The sequence below is a fragment of the Eretmochelys imbricata genome, chromosome 13 (genome assembly GCF_965152235.1).
Source record: "Eretmochelys imbricata isolate rEreImb1 chromosome 13, rEreImb1.hap1, whole genome shotgun sequence".
In the NCBI taxonomy this organism is placed as follows: Eukaryota; Metazoa; Chordata; order Testudines; family Cheloniidae; genus Eretmochelys; species Eretmochelys imbricata.
The window spans coordinates 34,914,845-34,931,890 of NC_135584.1; the positions used below are offsets into that span (position 1 = coordinate 34,914,845).

At 53.2% G+C, this 17,046-nt stretch overlaps 1 protein-coding gene and 1 pseudogene across 1 annotated transcript; both read right to left on the minus strand.

The window, feature by feature from the left end:
* Positions 1–3,071: 3,071 nt before the first annotated feature.
* Positions 3,072–3,581, minus strand: LOC144273176 (ribonuclease-like). The gene is made up of 2 exons (XM_077831715.1): positions 3,421–3,581; positions 3,072–3,348 (listed from the first exon to the last, which is right to left on the minus strand). Exons 1-2 carry the CDS (start codon positions 3,579–3,581, stop codon positions 3,072–3,074), a joined length of 438 nt encoding a protein of 145 aa, XP_077687841.1.
* A 10,400-nt stretch (positions 3,582–13,981) lies between these two features.
* LOC144273177 (ribonuclease pseudogene) lies at positions 13,982–14,419 on the minus strand (annotated as a pseudogene).
* Positions 14,420–17,046: the final 2,627 nt, after the last annotated feature.

The following is a 17,046-nucleotide window of genomic DNA, read 5'->3' on the forward strand; positions in this document are numbered from 1 at the left end:
AGGAAAGTGTGGGCTCCTTCCTGAATGATGGAGGCAACCTAGTGACAGAGGATGTGGAAAAAGCTAATGTACTCAATGCTTTTTTTGCCTCTGTCTTCACTAACAAGGTCAGCTCCCAGACTACTGCACTGGGCAGCACAGCATGGGGAGGAGGTGACCAGCCCTCTGTGAAGAAAGAAGTGGTTCGGGACTATTTAGAAAAGCTGGACGAGCACAAGTCCATGGGGCCGGATGCGCTGCATCCGAGAGTGCTAAAGGAGTTGGCGGATATGATTGCAGAGCCATTGGCCATTATCTTTGAAAACTAATGGTGATCGGGGGAAGTCCCAGACAACTAGAAAAAAGTTGAATGTAGCGCCCATCTTTAAAAAAGGGAAGAAGGAGGATCCTGGGAACTACAGGCCAGTCAGCCTCACCTCGGCCCCTGAAAAATTATGGAGCAGGTCCTCAAGGAATCAATTCTGAAGCACTTAGAGGAGAGGAAAGTGATCAGGAACAGTCAGCATGGATTCACCAAGGACAAGTCATGCCTGACTAATCTAATTGCCTTCTATGACGAGATAACTGGCTCTGTGGATGAGGGGAAAGCAGTGGACGTGTTGTTCCTTGACTTTAGCAAAGCTTTTGACACGGTCTCCCACAGTATTCTTGCCAGTAAGTTAAAGAATTATGGGCTGGATGAATGGACTATAAGGTGGATAGAAAGCTGGCTAGATTGTCGGGCTCAACGGGTAGTGATCAATGGCTCCATGTCTAGTTGGCAGCCGGTATTAAGTGGAGTACCCCAAGGGTCGGTCCTCAGACCGGTTTTGTTCAATATCTTCATTAATCATCTGGAGGATGGCATGGATTGCACCCTCCGCAAGTTTGCAGATGACACTAAACTGGGAGGAGAGGTAGATACGCTGGAGGACAGGGATAGGATACAGATGGCCCTAGACAAATTAGAGGATTGGGCCAAAAGAAATCTGATGAGGTTCAACAAGGAGAAGTGCAGAGTCCTGTACTTATGATGGAGGAATCCCATGCACCGCTACAGACTAGGGACCGAATGGTTAGGCAGCAGTTCTGCAGAAAAGGACCTAGGGGTTACAGTGGACAAGAAGCTGGATATGAGTCAACAGTGTGCCATTGTTGCCAAGAAGGCAAATGGCATTTTGGGATTGTGACGAAGCGGGACTGTTCTTAATGTTTCCTCTGAATATTGTGTGGTTGCCTTGATTTTCCCTAGGCAGTTCTTAAGTATCTAGGTGGTGGGATAAGGGTGTATGATCATTGCAGAGCCCTAGAGGGCAGGTGTGTGCAGGCGTCTGGACAAGGAGAATGGCCAACACCCTGTTTCCTGGCAACTGATGGCCTGGGCCCTTCCCCCCCTGCAATGTAAGAGCTAAAAGGTTCGAGAACAAAGGACTCAGGTGACCTTCTGGCGCGGGAAAGGGACAAAGCCCAGAGGAGGGCGGGGGCTGGAGGGAGTTTCAGTTTGGGGTTGGCTGGGGACGAGGAGTGAAGTGCAGACATGATTGTCTGGCTCACTGCCCCCCAAAATGGACCCAGCTGAGGGGTCCTGTTCTCTGCACCTACAAGCTCTGTGTTAGACCATGTTCCTGTCATCTAATAAACCTCTGTTTTACTGGCTGGCTGAGAGTCACGTCTGACTGCGGAGTTGGGGTGCAGGACCCTCTGGCTTCCCCAAGACCCTGCCTGGGCGGACTCGCTGGGGGAAGTGCACGGAGGGGCAGAGGATGCTGAATGCTCCGAGGTCAGACCCAGGAAGGTGGAAGCTGTGTGAGCTATGTGTCCTGCAGACAGGCTGCTCACAGAAAGGAGACTTCCCCAGAGTCCTGACTGGCTTCATGGGGAGCAGTTCCAGAGCATCGCCCGGGGACTCCGTGACAGGGATATATAAGTAGGGGCATTGCCAGCAGATCGAGGGACGTGATCATTCCCCTCTATTCAACGTTGGGGAGGCCTCATCTGGAGTACTGTGTCCAGTTTTGGGCCCCACATTACAAGAAGGATGTGGAAAAACTGGAAAACGTCCAGCGGAGGGCAACAAAAATTATTAGGGGACTGGAACACATGACTTATGACTAGAGATGAGGGAACTGGGATTGTTTAGTCTGCGGAAGAGAAGAATGAGGGGGGATTTGATAGCTGCTATCAACTGCCGGAAAGGGGGTTCCCCTAGATTGTTCTCAGTGGTAGCAGATGACAGAACGAGGAGTAATGGTCTCAAGTTGCAGTGGGGGAGGTTTAGGTTGGATATTAGGAAAAACTTTTTCACAAGGAGGGTGGTGAAACACTGGAATGCATTTCCTAGGGAGGTGGTGGAATCTCCTTCCTTAGAAGTTTTTAAGGTAAGGCTTGACAAAGCCCTGGCTGGGATGATTTAGTTGGGGATTGGTCCTGCTTTGAGCAGGGGGCTGGACTAGATGACCTCCTGAGGTCCCTTCCAACCCTGATATTCTATGATTCTATGTCTGCTCCTTCACTCATCCCTTTAAATAATTTAGCCATGTTCCCAAAATAGCCCGAGGGTTTGAGATCTCCAGATGCACAGTGACTCTGCCCCAGCCCCCCAAACACACCGACTCGTTCTGCATTGGCAGGAAAGCCTTTTATTGCAAGAAGCAGCAAGGAAACAAAACTCAGGGGCAGCTTCCAGAGCCCCGCCTGGGACAATCTTCTCCCCACAACCTGCCCCCAATACTTAATAGATGTAGGATGGGAGGGGGGTGGCTGTACTGTATAATGGGGACCCAGCGAGGTGGGCGCTGGGCTGAGGCTGAGGATCTCAGTGCCAGCTGCAGGGGCTGGGTGCCTGGATTTTCACTCGTGTGGATGGGAACTGGGTACCGAGCGTGGGAAGTCCCCCTGCCGGCCCCAAGCTGCCAGCCTGTGGGATAAGGGGAGCTGCTGAACGTCCCTGTGGAGACTCATGGCGGGTGCTGCCCAGGAGGGGCAGGGATGGGGCAGGAGAGCCCCCAGCAACAGAAGGCTGCCTTGGAGTGAAAGGGGGAGCAGGAGGCCCGTGGCCAGCGCCTGGGCTCTACAGGAGTTCAGGGCAGTGACTAGAGACAGGTCACACAGATCCCACTTCTGAGGACTGTGGTTCTGTATCTACAGCGCCCTTGGAATGAGGATGTCAGCTGGCACTCGGTGATGTCGAAGTGTGCGATACTGACATAGATGTTTCCGTAGACGTGTTTCCCTCCGCAGCCGCAGATGTTTTGGACTTGACTGAAGGGGGCATGGATGAAGATGTTGCTGGCTTTGCAGGTGGGGCAGGTCAGGCCGCGGCGCTGCATCAGGCGCTTGCAGTCGCCCTGGCCATTGGGGGCGCTGGAGCTGGGGAAGTCAATGTGCTGGTTCACGAACTGCTGGTTGCTCGTTGTTGGCACCTTTCCTTTCACCTTTCACCTTTCCTGCGCCAGGCTGGTGGCCAGCAGGACGAGGATCAGGAAGAGCAAGGGGCAGGGTCCCTGCGGAGCCATGGCCGTGTCTGTCACTGGATCGACCTGCAGTGGGGTGAGGGGGGAGATGGATGGAGACAGCACGGGGTGGGGATCTGCCTCCTCCATGGAACCTCCTGGGCCCTAACCCCTCCCCTCCAACCCACTCTTCCCCCACAACTCCTCTCAGCCCAGGGCAGTGAGATGGGACTTAACTGCTTGATTCAGAGCAACTCCTATTAACACATTGACCCTGGGGCACCAGAGTCACACAGCCAACATTGAACAAGGGTTCCCAAATTTTTTGGGATGCTGGAGGTGTATAAGTGGGTGCCGTTGCACTCATGTACTCGCCATTGCCCCACCCCCACCTCACCTGCAATTCACCATCACCTGGCTGATAGTCCCTCTATCTGGGGTGGGGCCTCCCTGCACCTAGGGGCTGCAGGGACCTGGCAGCCGCTTCCTGGAACCATGCAAGGGGCAGCGACCCAGCCAGGGGAGGGACAGGCCTGGCTACTGGAAATGCCGGTGCCCAGCAGAACCAGTGGGAGCCGGGGCCTGGCCCCCACAGCGCCACCTGAGCCCCAGGGCCTGGGGGAAGGGTGAGGGCTGGATGGGACATGTAGGGGGCAGGGACTGGCTGCCGGCACCAGCCTGGCCTTGGGGCTTGGAGTCATCTCTCCTGGGTCTGGGGCCTGCCCACTGCTGGTGAGGGCTGGGAGCCAGGACTCCTGGGGTCTATCCCAGCTCTGGGTGGGCAGTGGGGTCTTGTCTGTGTTTGGGAGGTTATGAGACAATGTCCCTTTTGGGTCACCTGCTCATCGCCCTCTGTGCTGGCACAGCGGCTGCCAGCCTTGCTACAACGAAGGTTAAGACCAGCTCCCCGTTCAAACCTCAGCTCTCCTAAGTGCTCTAAAATCCACACAGGTTTACCAAGAAATTTGGTGTGGGCCCCTAGGGAGCAGGGGAAGCTGGGGTGACTGACTCAAACTTAGGGTCATTTGAGGAAGGGGTTCCCCATCCCTGAACAAAACAGTCTGGCTGAAAGTGCCTGGATTTCCCAACTTGGTGCAGAGCTGGGGCTCAAACCCAGACCATGACCATCACACCAGGGTCTTGGGGCCCCCCACCCCCCAAAGAGCAGGCCGCGCACTAGCCCTTTGTGGGGACAAAACTGAGAATGGTACGAGACAGAGTTTGGCTCTCATGACAGGCAATGAACACACCTAATGCTCACGCCCCAGACGGATCACACGGCAAGTGCAGAGAGGGCTGAGCTAGCCAGCCCTGCCATGCGCTGCCTGGGCCCAGGAGCAGGCTGGGCTGGGCTGGCCTGGGCTGGCTGGGCCCAGGGGGATCTGGGCCCAGGAGGGATCTGTCTCCACTGGCACAAGCTATGGGGGTCCTGCCAGGCCCCTCTGTGCCAGATCCTGTCCCATTCACCCTGCAGTGTCTCACGGTGCTCATGGGCTCGGGGCTTTGACACCCCCCAGTCCCCTGGCCAGCCCAGATCTGGCCCATCAGGGCTCCCCACGACCCTGTCAGCCTGGACCGGCCCCCTCCCAATCTGCACTGCCCAGCCCCGCTGCCATGCTGGGTGTCGGTTGGTGGTTTGGCCGTTGATGGATCCCTCCCTGTGGTCTGGGGCAGGCTGCTCTCCCCGGGACTGCGGGGAGTGGGGCAAAACCGTGCATGTACAGAGGAAGTTTCAAAACCGGGGATGGGGTAACGGGCTAACAGGTGGTGACTCCATAGGCCGGTGGGATGTGCCAACGGCTGCTCGTTCCCCGCTGTTAACGGCAGAGCCCTGCTCCCATGTGGAGTGCCGTTGTGGTGTTGGGAGCGGGGCAGAGGAGGGAATGATGCCAGGTTAACAATGGGATGCAGTGGCGGGAAAGGCTGGTGTCCTCCTGGGGTGGATTACCAGAAGTGTCATAGGCAAGACACGGGAAGGAATTGTCCTGCTCTACTCGGCATTGGTGAGGTCCCACTTGGGGTCCTGGGCCTAGTTCTGGGCACCAAACTTTTGGAAAGATGTGGACAAACTGGAGAGAGTCCAGAGGAGAGCAACACAAATGATCAAAGGGTTAGAAAACCTGACCTGTGAGGAAAGGTTAAAAACTGGGCAGGTATAGTCCTGAGAAAAGAAGACTGAGGGGGAGCTGAGAACTACTTTCAAATCTGTGCAGGGCTGTTCTGGAGGGGACAGAGATCCATCATTCTCCGTGTCCACTGAGGACAGGACAAGAAGTAATGGCCTGAGTCTGTGGCCAGGGAGATGTAGGTTGGATATTAGGGAAAAGTTTCTAATGCTCAGAGTGGTGAGCATCAATCCTTCTGCGGGGCCCTTCAGCCCTTTCTTCCTCTTTTAATCAACTACAGCCCATTCCGTTCCTCAACTCAGAGATAGAACCCAGGAGTCCTGACTCCCAGCCCGCAACTCTCTTCCCAGAGCTGGGCTAGAACCCAGGAGTCTTGACTCCATCTCCATCTCCCACAATCAGAAACAGAATCCAGGAGTAGAGCTGGGTGAGTAATGATTTTATTGGTTCCGAGCAATTGAAAACGATAGTAGAACCTCAGCGTTACGAATGCCAGAGTTACAAACTGACTGGTCAACCACACACCTCGTTTGGAACAGAAAGTATGCAATCAGCCAGCCTCAGAGACAAAATACAAAAACAAATCCAGTGCTGTGCTAAATGTAAATGACTTAAAAAAAGGGAAAGCTTTAAAATTAGTATTTGACAAGGGTAAGAAATTATTTCTTTTAAATTAAGAGGGTTAAAAGCAATTAAGTTAATTTTAAATTGTTTCATTTAAATTAAGAGGGTTAAAAGCAACGTTTTTCTTCTGCATAGTAAAGTTTCAAAGCTGTATTATGTCAATATTCAGTTATAAACTTTTGAAAGAACCACCAACCACTTTGTTCAGAGTTACGAACATTGCAGAATTATGAACAACCCCTATTCCCGAAGGGTTTGTAACTCTGAGGCCCTACTGTGGTTTTGTCTTGGGTTGAACCAAACCCCATATTATGTCAAATTTTTGGCGAAATAAAAAGTCAAAAAATTCCACGTCACCTGGACAGAAGTCATTTCTGTTTGACCTGACTGGAAATGTTTTCTTTTTTTTCAGTTTGGGGCATTCGGACAAAAGCAGAGGCCTAAAGCCATAAAATGGCTGGTGGGGACGGGTTCCCTTGTAACTTTCAGCCCAGCAGTTAGAGCAGTCACCCAGGGCTGTGGGAAAACCCAGTTCAAATCCCCCCTCTGCCTGCCAAGGGGAAGGGATTAGACCAGAGATCTGCCCCCTCTCAGCTGGGGACTCTTCACTCGCTCCACTTGGAGCTGCCCTGCTCCACTTTGGCTGGATCGCTGTTGGAGCAGGGCCTGGAAACTGGGTCACCCACATCTGAGGTGCAGGCGTTAACCAGAGTCATTCTCAAGGGCGGTCCCAGGCACAATGGCTACTCAGCGTCACCATGCTTGACAATTGGGGTGAATAAATTCATACAAATTTTGCCCTGTTCTACCCAGGAGTCCTGGCTCCCTGGTTCAACCCACCAGACCTTCTAGCCACCCCAGGATAGGGCTAGAACCCACAAATCCTGGCTCCCATCCCTCCCTGCTCTAGCCCACTAGACCCCCCAGAGGAAGGCTAGAACTCCAGACTCCTGGCTTCTAATCCTCCTGCCCCGACCTCACCACTTGAAACCAGGTAAATACCAGCTGACTCTGAAATTGCAATCTCCTGCTTGAATGGTGGCTTTTATACTCTAGGGTCTCTGCTGCCGGGATTGTCCCTGGCGCTGTGTTTGTCCAGCACCGAGCACATGGGACCCAGTCATGACGGGCGATGCTGGGACTACAGCACAGCAATGAAATCTCTCCCCCCTCGGACAAGGAGCCACCTGCGATACCCTGTTAATCTCCCAGTAATTGCTTATGGGTGCCCTTTCCCGGGCCAGGAGGTCACCTGATTCCTTTGTTCTCCAACCCTTTAGCTATCACCTTGCAGGGGGGAAGGGCCCAGGCCATCAGTTGCCAGGAGACAGAGTGTCGGCCATTTACGTACACTGGCCCTTTGCTCTGCAACAATTACACCTTCCTCCCTGATCAATGGCCATAAAAAGTAGACACCACTTTCGGTAAATATTTGCTGTCAGATATCTGGGATCTGCCTATTTGCTGTCAGATATCTGGGATCTGCCTTTGATCTGCAGTAAAAACATTTTATTGCAGCCAGAGCAGCAGATTTCCGTCTGAACCAAATCCTGGCGGGAATATCCAGCAGAAGGAGGCGGGTAAACCTCAGTACTGACATAAAAAGGGTTATCTATTTTTTTAGAATGTTACCTCAGTACAAACTTGCCTGTGCCTTCACTGAACTAAAGAGACACTCACAATTATTTTTATCCAGGATATTTGGAGAATGTAACAACTGGCATGCCTAGATTTTAATTGCTCAGGGTAAATAAAGAAATTCAATAGAGGATTTTTCTTTCTGTCTGTTACATTCAGGACACACACACAGAGAAATTAGATAAAATCATACAATACTCTTGCTGGAAGGTAGCAACTATATTTCTTAGAATCCAGAACCGCAACACACAAGAATCCAAAAACACACACAGAGAAACAACAGGCTGCTCCCCAAGGAACAATTCACCCCACCTTACTCCAGGCAGGCTCTCTGCAGGCTGATGGTGCTGAAGACCCAGATCAAATGCTCCCCTCCAGAGCCCCCTAGCCTGTCAGCAGGATCAGGGAACCCCTTGCACTTGAAGTGACAGCTCTCTACCACACCACACTGTCACCCAGGGATAAGCCACGCGTGAGGAAGACAGCATGTCTCTGGTCATAAAACCATCTTTATGACACTCAAGTGTGTTTACACAGGCTCTAAGACATAATTTGTATCTTCTTGTAGCGGTTTAGACTATCTTCTTTTCTGCTATGTTTTGCAAAGGTTGATAAGCATTGTTTGTTGTCTGCAATAATTACTTGAAGTCTTTAGTGGCAAGTTGTAAATACACTGTGAATGGCAGATGTTAAAGCCACTTGGGTCAAAAGGCAAACAAACCACTTGGACCTTGTCAAAGACCAGGACAGCAGTCTGGTAGAGGGAGGAGATTATCTCGAGAACAAACCCAGGAGGATGTTTGTGATTTAAAGAGAGTTCTGACTTGAAAGGACTGTCTCTTTATTCAGCATCAGAAAGGATCCTTATCAGAAGCCATAAAAAGAAGCTGTAAATGTGGGACTTTTTTCCTTCTCTCTTTCTAGCAATAACCCTCCTTTTCGACCAGGGGTGGGCAAACAGCTGGGAACAGAAACTGTATGGTGGGCCACGAATGCTAACAAAATTGGGGTTGGGGTGCGGGAGGGGCTGAGGACTCTGGTTGGGGGTGCGGGCTCCGGGGTGGGGCCAGAAATGAGGAGTTCCGGGTGTAGGAGGGGGCTCTGGGCTGGGCTCGGGGAGTGGGGTGGGGTGGGTGTGCGAGGGGTGGTGAGGGCTCCAGCTGGGGGATGTGGGCTCTGGGGTGGGGCTGAGGCTGAGGAGTGTGGGGTGTAGGAGGGTGCTCTGGGCTGGGACTGAGCGGGTTTGGAGGGTGGGATGGGGATCAGGGCTGGGGAAGGGGGTTGGGGTGCGGGAAGGGGTGCAGGCTCTGGCTGGGGGTGCGGGCTCTGGGGTGGGGATTTGGGGTGCAGGAGGGTGCACAGGGCTGGGATCGAGGGGTTTGCAGGGCAGGAGGGGGATCAGGGCTGGGGCAGGGGGTTGGGGTGTGGGGAGAGGCTCAGGGGTGCAGGCTCCAAGCGGCGCTTACCTCAAGTGGCTCCTGGAAGCAGTGGCACGTCCCTTTTCCGGCTCCTGCGTGGAGGCGCAGCCAGGCGGTTCTGCACGCTTCCCCGTCTGCAGGCGCTGCCCCCACAGCTCCCATTGGAGTGCCGGAGGGGGCCATTGGAGCGGGGCCATTGGAGCCCGTAGGAGCTGGAGTGGGGCCATGCCGCGGCTTTTGGGAGCCATGTGGTGCAGCCCCCGCCCCTGCGCCCCAGCTGGAGCGGTGCAGGCCCCAAAACCCTGCTCCCTGCAGGAGCTCACTGGCCAGTTTGCCCAACCCTGTTTTAGACCCTTACTTATTTCTGATTGAAAGTAAAACCTTCTGTGAGCGCTCTCAAAGGCTGTATCCCTGCAATCTGAAGAAAGACACTGATGCTTGGAAAATGTTTTGCAGAGGGTATGGGTGATTTCCGTCTAACTCCCGTTTCCTCCCAATGGTGGAAGCTTTGGTTGCTACTTATATGCCTGAAGACGGCTCTAGCTTCTTTGGAGATGCGTGTTCGCAAATACTTTACCTAAGTGCAAAGCTTCTGATATCACGGCTACGGCAATGGTGGGATGCTTTACGTGCCATGGAATCCAATGACCTTACTGGCCTGCGGTCTAATCAAGAAGCCATTGGAGTGTGGGCTATTTATCATCCTTGGGGAATCTGCACTTAAAACAATGCACTGGCGCAGCTTCAGTGATTCCAGTGCAGACAAGCCCTGGGAAAGACGACAGCCGCCTCTCCAAAGACCATGATGGAGAAGAGACAGTCATGGCTGTTCAAATTTCGTGGTTGTCTTTTAAGAATTAATAATGTTTATGTAAGCGGGGGAATGGTCCCGCTATTGTGGGGAACTTTCCAGGCTTATACACTACTCCAGTGAAATGGACTAGCGAAAGGATCTGAGTCCTCGCTCCTACTTCCTTTAGCCAGAGGCCGGCCTGACCTCCAGGGCTCCCCTTCCACTCTCCTGTGTGGCAGAGTCCTCGTAATCCCAACACGGCTGGGCCCAGGAGTCCTGGGGGGCTCGACCCCCAACCTTGATATAGTCACTTAGGGCGGGGTCTAGGGTGTCCACACTCCGGGGTGCTCTCTCTGCACTGGATGCTTCCCTGACCATCACATACAGTTCAAAGCAAATACAATTTATTAAACAGCAACCAATTAAAAAAAATAAGGAAAAAATGGGAAAGGTGAAAGGAAAACCCATCACCCTGCTCTGTGGCATGGGGATGTCACAACCAGCATTTCTGGGATGTCAGGGGAGTTCAGTCTGTTCCTCACAAGTCCCAGGCCTTTTCTCAGGCCCTGGCTGCGCTGCAGGGATGCTGCGGGTCGGACACTTGCTCTGGCGGTGGCCACATGCCCTCAGTGTCTAGGTGGCAGGACCCTTCTTCCCAGCGTCAGCCCCCTTCACCCCCGCCCCCGTTGGGGTTACGATCCCCCTCCAGGTCTGGCCTACAAGGCCTCTCTTGGCTGGGCGCGTCTCCCTGCGCTAGGCCTGCTGCCCAGGGTCCCCCTCGCTCTCCCCAGCTGCTCACCGCACCCCACTCCAGACTGCTCCAGCCCCAGCTCTAGGGTTGCCAACTTTCTAATCGCACAAAACCGAACACCCTAGACCTAGGCCTTCCCTGAGGCCCTGCCCCCTTCTCCACCCCTTCCCTGAGCCCCTGCCCCCCGCTCACTACATTGCCCCTCCCTCAGTGGCTTGATCTGCCCCACCCTCACTCACTTTCACTGGGCTGGGGCAGGGGGTTGGGGTGTGGGGGGTGAGGGCTCTAACTTGGGGTGCAGGCTCCGGGTTGGGGCCAGAAATAAGAGGTTCAGGTTGTGGGAGGGGGCTCTGGGCTAGGGCAGCGGGTTGGGATGCAGGAAAGGGTGGGGGCGGTGCACGGAGCCCTGTGGCCCCCTCCCCGAGGACCTGCTGCTGGCCGCTTCCAGGGTGCAGCATGGTGCCAGGACGCGTAGGGACTAGCCTGCCTTAGACCCACAGCACCCCCAACCAGACCGGACACCCTATCGAGCTCCAGCTCCACTCTGCCTCAGCATGGCTGCTGCTCTGCCTCCAGCTCCCTGGGCTGCTTCTCTGGCTCCCCTGGCTCTGCTTGCTGCAGCTCTGCTCCCAAAACAGGTCTGCTCCCCCTGGGCTGCTTCTGTGACTCTGCTCCCAGCACGGACCTGCTCCCCCTAGGCTGCTTCTGTGACTCTGCTCCCAGCACGGACCTGCTCCCCCAGGCTGCTTCTCTGGTTCTCTCTGGCTGCCTCTCTCCTTAGCTCGGCCCCACTCTGTCTGACCCAGGCGATTCCAGCTCACTTGCAGGCCAGACAGCCCCTGGCCTCCTGACTCCATGATTAGCCGGCCTGCCCTGTCAATCGCGCTGACCTGGAGCATTGAACTCCTCCCATTGTTCCTGGGGATTGCCAGTCTCAGGGACTTGATTTCCCATTAACCCTTCCCCTTCCTTTTGGTACTGGGAGCTAGCCAGCCAAAACACCCCCACTGAGTTTTAGTAAAGGGCCAGCAGTCCCCTTACATTTGCAAAGAAATTTGAAGTGGCAAGTTTGGACCAGTTTGAGGCAGATTTTAAGCATCTGTAAAACCCTGATGAAGCAAACAGGATAGCTCCAAAAATGAACTGGATTTTAATGCAGCACCAGTTCTGTTATAACTGCTGTTAAGAACTCTTTTCTGTTACATCGGTGACTTTTCTAAAATGTGCTCCATTATTTAGATGGACTTGAAATGTGTTTCATCTCTTGGGGATGTGGGGTAGGATTATTAATCCAAATTTGGGGTTACTTGATGCTGTGGTTCCTGAGATACAACCCTGGGAAAAAAGCTTCTCTTAAGGTTGACTGATTCTACCAATTCTTTTAAAACAGATTTTGGGATCAACCCATGTCTCTGATCATACCCCAGATGGTCTTAATCATTCATCCTTGATCCCCCTAGTTTTTGCCATCCCCTCCCCCTTTGGGGGACATGACAGAATATACCCCATGTCCATACCCCACACACTATTGTAATAATCTTTGTACACAGGATGTCTGGTGAGGGATCATTTAAAAACTCATAATTTGCTGATCATTGTTGTCCGGATAAAATGTGTGTGGCAACTTGTGTGTGAAGTTATAAGATTCCACTGTATGGTGTTGTTACCACATGTTCCAAACTGAGGTCGGCAAACAGGCCTGTCTCGAACAAAGGAACATGTGCTTTGCTGAATTTACACTTAAGCAGTATACAGAGTCATCAAGCAGGAAGGGGTAAGAGAGGCCAGCTCTGCCTCTCCACGGCAAACCCCTCTGGGATGGAGCACCATAGGTGGCCGTGGGGCCTGGGGATCCTTCCAGCCCCATGGAGACTTTGGCTGCAAGCAGACGAGCCATTCACTGGCAAACTTCAGATGAGTCCTCTTTGCTCCTGGATCCCCCTCCCTGACACTCACCCGGAGCCAGGCAGACCCTGCCGAGCTGGGCCCACACTGTATCTGGTACTCCGGAAATAAAGATTTCCTGTGTCCCATTCCTCTGCAGTCACTGACCAGCTCATCTGGGGCCATGCTGGGGCCCGCAACCTGTGAGGACTGGTGCCCCCTTCTGGGTAACGGCCCTGTATTGCATTCCCTGCCCCACTGAGTAAGTGAGTTGCCTCAACCTGCATCTGGATTGGAGCCGGTGCCCATAAAAAGGCAAGGCCTCAGACTGCATTCCGCAATCCCTGGAGCCAGCTGGGCCCCTTGACCTGGTTTTGATCATGGTCACTGCTTAGCAAAGGGGCACGCCCCCAAATCCCTTCCCTGGTCCCTTTGAACAACTTAGGGCACGGCTTCGCTGGAAACTTCAAAGCGCTGTCGCGGGAACGCTCCTCCGGCAGCGCTTGGAAGTGTGAGAGTGGTCACGAAGGAGCGTTGGGAGAGAGGGTTCTCCCAGCGCTCCTGGTGATCCACCTCCATGGGGGGATCAGCTCCTAGAGCTGGGAGCCCTGCTCCCTGCTCTCAGAGCTTGTTTTCACTAGCGCTTTAAAGCGCTCTGACTTGCTGCATGCAGGGGGGTGAATTTTCACACCCCTGAGCCAGCAAGTTAGAGCCCTATAAAATGTAAGTGTAGCCAAACGCTTAGTCATATTCCCAAAATAGCCCGAGGGTTTGAGATCCGCAGATGCACAGTGACTCTGCTCCCAGCCCCCCAAACACACCGACTCGTTCTGCATTGGCAGGAAAGTGTTTTATTGCAAGAAGCAGGAAGGAAACAAAACTCAGGGAGAGCTTTCAGGGCCCTGCCTGGGACAATTTTCTCCCCACAACCTGCCCCCGATACCTAATGCATGCCGGGTGGGAGGGGGTGGCCGTACTGTATAGTGGGCACCCAGCGAGGCGGGCGCTGGGCTCAGGCTGAGGATCTCAGTGCCAGCTGTGGGGGGCTGGGTGTCCAGATTTTCACTTGTGTGGATGGGAACTGGGCACCTGGCTTGGGAAATCCGCCCCGCAGGCCCCACAACCGTGTGGATGGGAACTGGGCACCTGGCTTAGGATAAGGGAAGACACTGAATGTCCCTGTGGAGACTCATGGCAGGGATTGCCCAGGATGGGCAGGGACGAGGCAGGAGAGCCCCGAGTGACAGAGGACTGCCCAGGAGTCAAAGTGGAGGAGCAGGGGACCCCCTGCTCCGCCTGTGGCCAGTGCCTGGGCTCTACAGGACTCTGTCTAAGTGCGCAGGCCGCCCCTGGGCACAGGTCACATGGATCCTGAGGGTCCAGACTCTAGCCTTGTAGATACAGTGCCCTAGTGGGGAAATGGATGTCAGCTGGCATGTGGTGATGTGGAAGCATGCAATACTGTTGTAGACGTTGTCGCGGACTCGTTTCCCTCCACTGCTGCAAACACCCTGGACTTGGTTGGTGGGGGCTTGGATGAAGGTGTCGCCGGTTATACCGAAAGGGCGGGTCAGGCCCTGGCGCTGCATCATGAGTTCGCAGGAGATCTGGTCACTGGAGGCACTGCTCTTGGGGAATTCAATGTGTTGGTTCAAGAACTGCGAGTAGCTGGTGCCTTCTCTAAGCTGGGCCAGGCTGGCGGCCAGGAGGATGAGGGGCAGCAGGAGCGCGGGGTGGGGTCCCCTCGAAGCCATGGCTATATCTGTCACTGGATCTACCTGCAGTGGGGAGAGGGGGGAGATGGATGGAGACAGGGTGGGGTGGGGATCTGCCCCCTCCATGGAACCTCCTGGGCCCAAACCCCTCCCTGCCACTCCACTCTCTCCCCACAGCTCTTCTCATCTCAGGGCAGTGAGATGGGACTTAACTGTTTGATTCAGAGCAACTCCCTATTAACCCAAGAGACATTGACCCTGAGGCCATTGCGGGTGCCAGAGTCACACAGCCAACCTGGAACACAGGTTCCTAAATCTTTTTGGGTGTTGGAGGTCTATAAGTGGGGGCTGCCCCATCCCTGTACACTCCATCGCCCAGCTCCAATTCATTTCATGTCACTGGAAAAGTTATGATTTGCTGAAGATGATTATCCTATTTGTGTGCACGTATCATTTTTGTATCTGAAGTTATGAAAATTGACTATGGATCTGTGTATTTCAAATGGGCTTACTCTGGAAAACTCCCACAGCCAGCCTTTCAGGTACAACAGTGAAGAGGCCAGAGAGTGCTAATGACTCCTCAACAAAGACAATGGGCTGTGAAATAGCTTAAGCCTTCCTGTGGCTGGCTTGTAAATAATGGCTGCTATGACTCTGCAAGGGCAGGTGACCAGACCACATGACTCTGGACTTCATTTTGAGTACCTGTATTTTTCCACAAACTGTGCTGGGAACTGGTTTTGGAACAAAGGGTTCCATATGCTAAAGCTATATAAGGCAGGGAGTGACATCATCCGTTGTTCTTCCCCACAACTCAACACCCGAGAGAAGCTCCTAAGGAAAAGGACTTGGAATAGGGGGTAGAGAGCCCAAGCTGCAAAGCAAGTGCAGCTTGTGCCTTGAAAATCTGCAAGCCTGCTTGTATCATCAGTCAGAGTGAGAGATTATTGATTCAAATCCTATCTAGTATTTTAGGCTTAGTTTGCGGTTTTGTTTATTTACTAGGTAATCTGCTTTGATCTGTTTGCTATCACTTATAATCACTTAAAATCTCAATTTTACAGTTAATAAACTTGTTTTTTGCTTTATCTAAACTAGTGTGACTTTAAGTGAAGTGTCTGGGGGAAAAAATTGCAGCTTGGTTAACACAAGCTAGGTGTGCATATCTTTCCCACATTGAAGGGAAAGCAAACATTTTAAAGAGCTCCCGATCCAGTGTAAGATGGTATAATTTTGGATTGATACTCCAGTGGGGGTGCGAACCTGGGAAATTGTCTGTCTGTCTTTGAGTAGCTTAGGAAAAGCACTTAGGTAACTCAGTTTGGAGGTGTGGCGTCACCTGCTGTCGTGTTGGGTGACACCAGTGCCTTCTTTCGGTCATACATAATCTTCATTATCCCTCAGGTGTGAACATTCCGGGTGGCAAAAGTCTTTTTATAGTTTTCACGGCAGAGTGATTCCACTGGATGCAGTAGTCCAGCCAGGAGTGGGTGAGACAGCCTAGGTCTAGAGCACCTTTTCTCGCCCTCTCCTCGTGCGAGGTGACCAGAGTGGATCCTAAAGAGGACTGCTCAGTCGCGATAGGAGCTGCCAAATTGCACCCCTGTCTCTGTCAAGGTGGCAGACGATCACTAACCACCGCTGCCTACGTACAGATTCGTGGCTGCCAGTTTCACTAATCCTGTCCCCATCACCACTAGTCCATCGCCACAGATCTTGGAAGGTAGGAAGATATTACTTCCCGTGGTAGAAGCCTGCGCGAGACTTCTTTGAACATGGAGAAGCTAATGCGCCGACAGTGACCACATGATCATAACAAGCTGAAGGTCTGGGGCCCAGTGGCATGGAAAGTCTGAGATGACTGGAGATCTCCACCTTGCATCAGCCTTCCTCTGCTTTTACAAGCCATTGAGATCCAAAGAACCTCATCCACCTGATCGACTGTTGAGGACTTGTGGAGGGTGGCGGGGGGGAGGTGATTTGGACTGTCCTTTGCCTGGGACCTCCCCTCAGACCTGTTTTCCTTGGGTCACCTACCAGGAGCATTAAGCTCCTGACAACCTAGCTCTGGGGATCATTGGAACACGCACGCCCCTTCACCACAGCAAAGTGACGGTTCCCGAAGAGGCAGTAACAACCATCACCAGGGTCACTGGCCTCCATGTTTTGTCCCCAACCCTTTCTCTGCTGGTGGCTGTTATACTCTAGGGTCTCTGCTACCGGGATTATCCCTGGCGCTGTGTTTGTCCTACACTGAGCACGTGGGACCCAGTCATGACGCTGGGACTACAGCACAGCAATGAAATCTCTCCCCCCTCAGACGCGGAGCCACCTGTGACACCCTGTTAATCTCCTAGGAATTGGTTATGGGTGCTGTCATAACCATAGGGGTATCCTAAGATTCCTCCTTACCTGTAAGGGGTTAAGAAGCTCAAATAACCTGGTTGGCACCTGACCAAAGGAACCAATGGGGACAAAAGATACTTTCAAATCTGGCGGGGAGGGGAGGCTTTGTTTTGGGTTCTTTGTTTGTGTGGCCGTTCGCTCTTGGGACTAAGAGGGACCAGACATCAATCCATGTTCTCCAAATCTTTCTGAACAAGTCTCTCATATTTCAAACTTGTAAGTAACAGCCAGGCAAGGGGTATTAGTTTATCTTTGTTTTC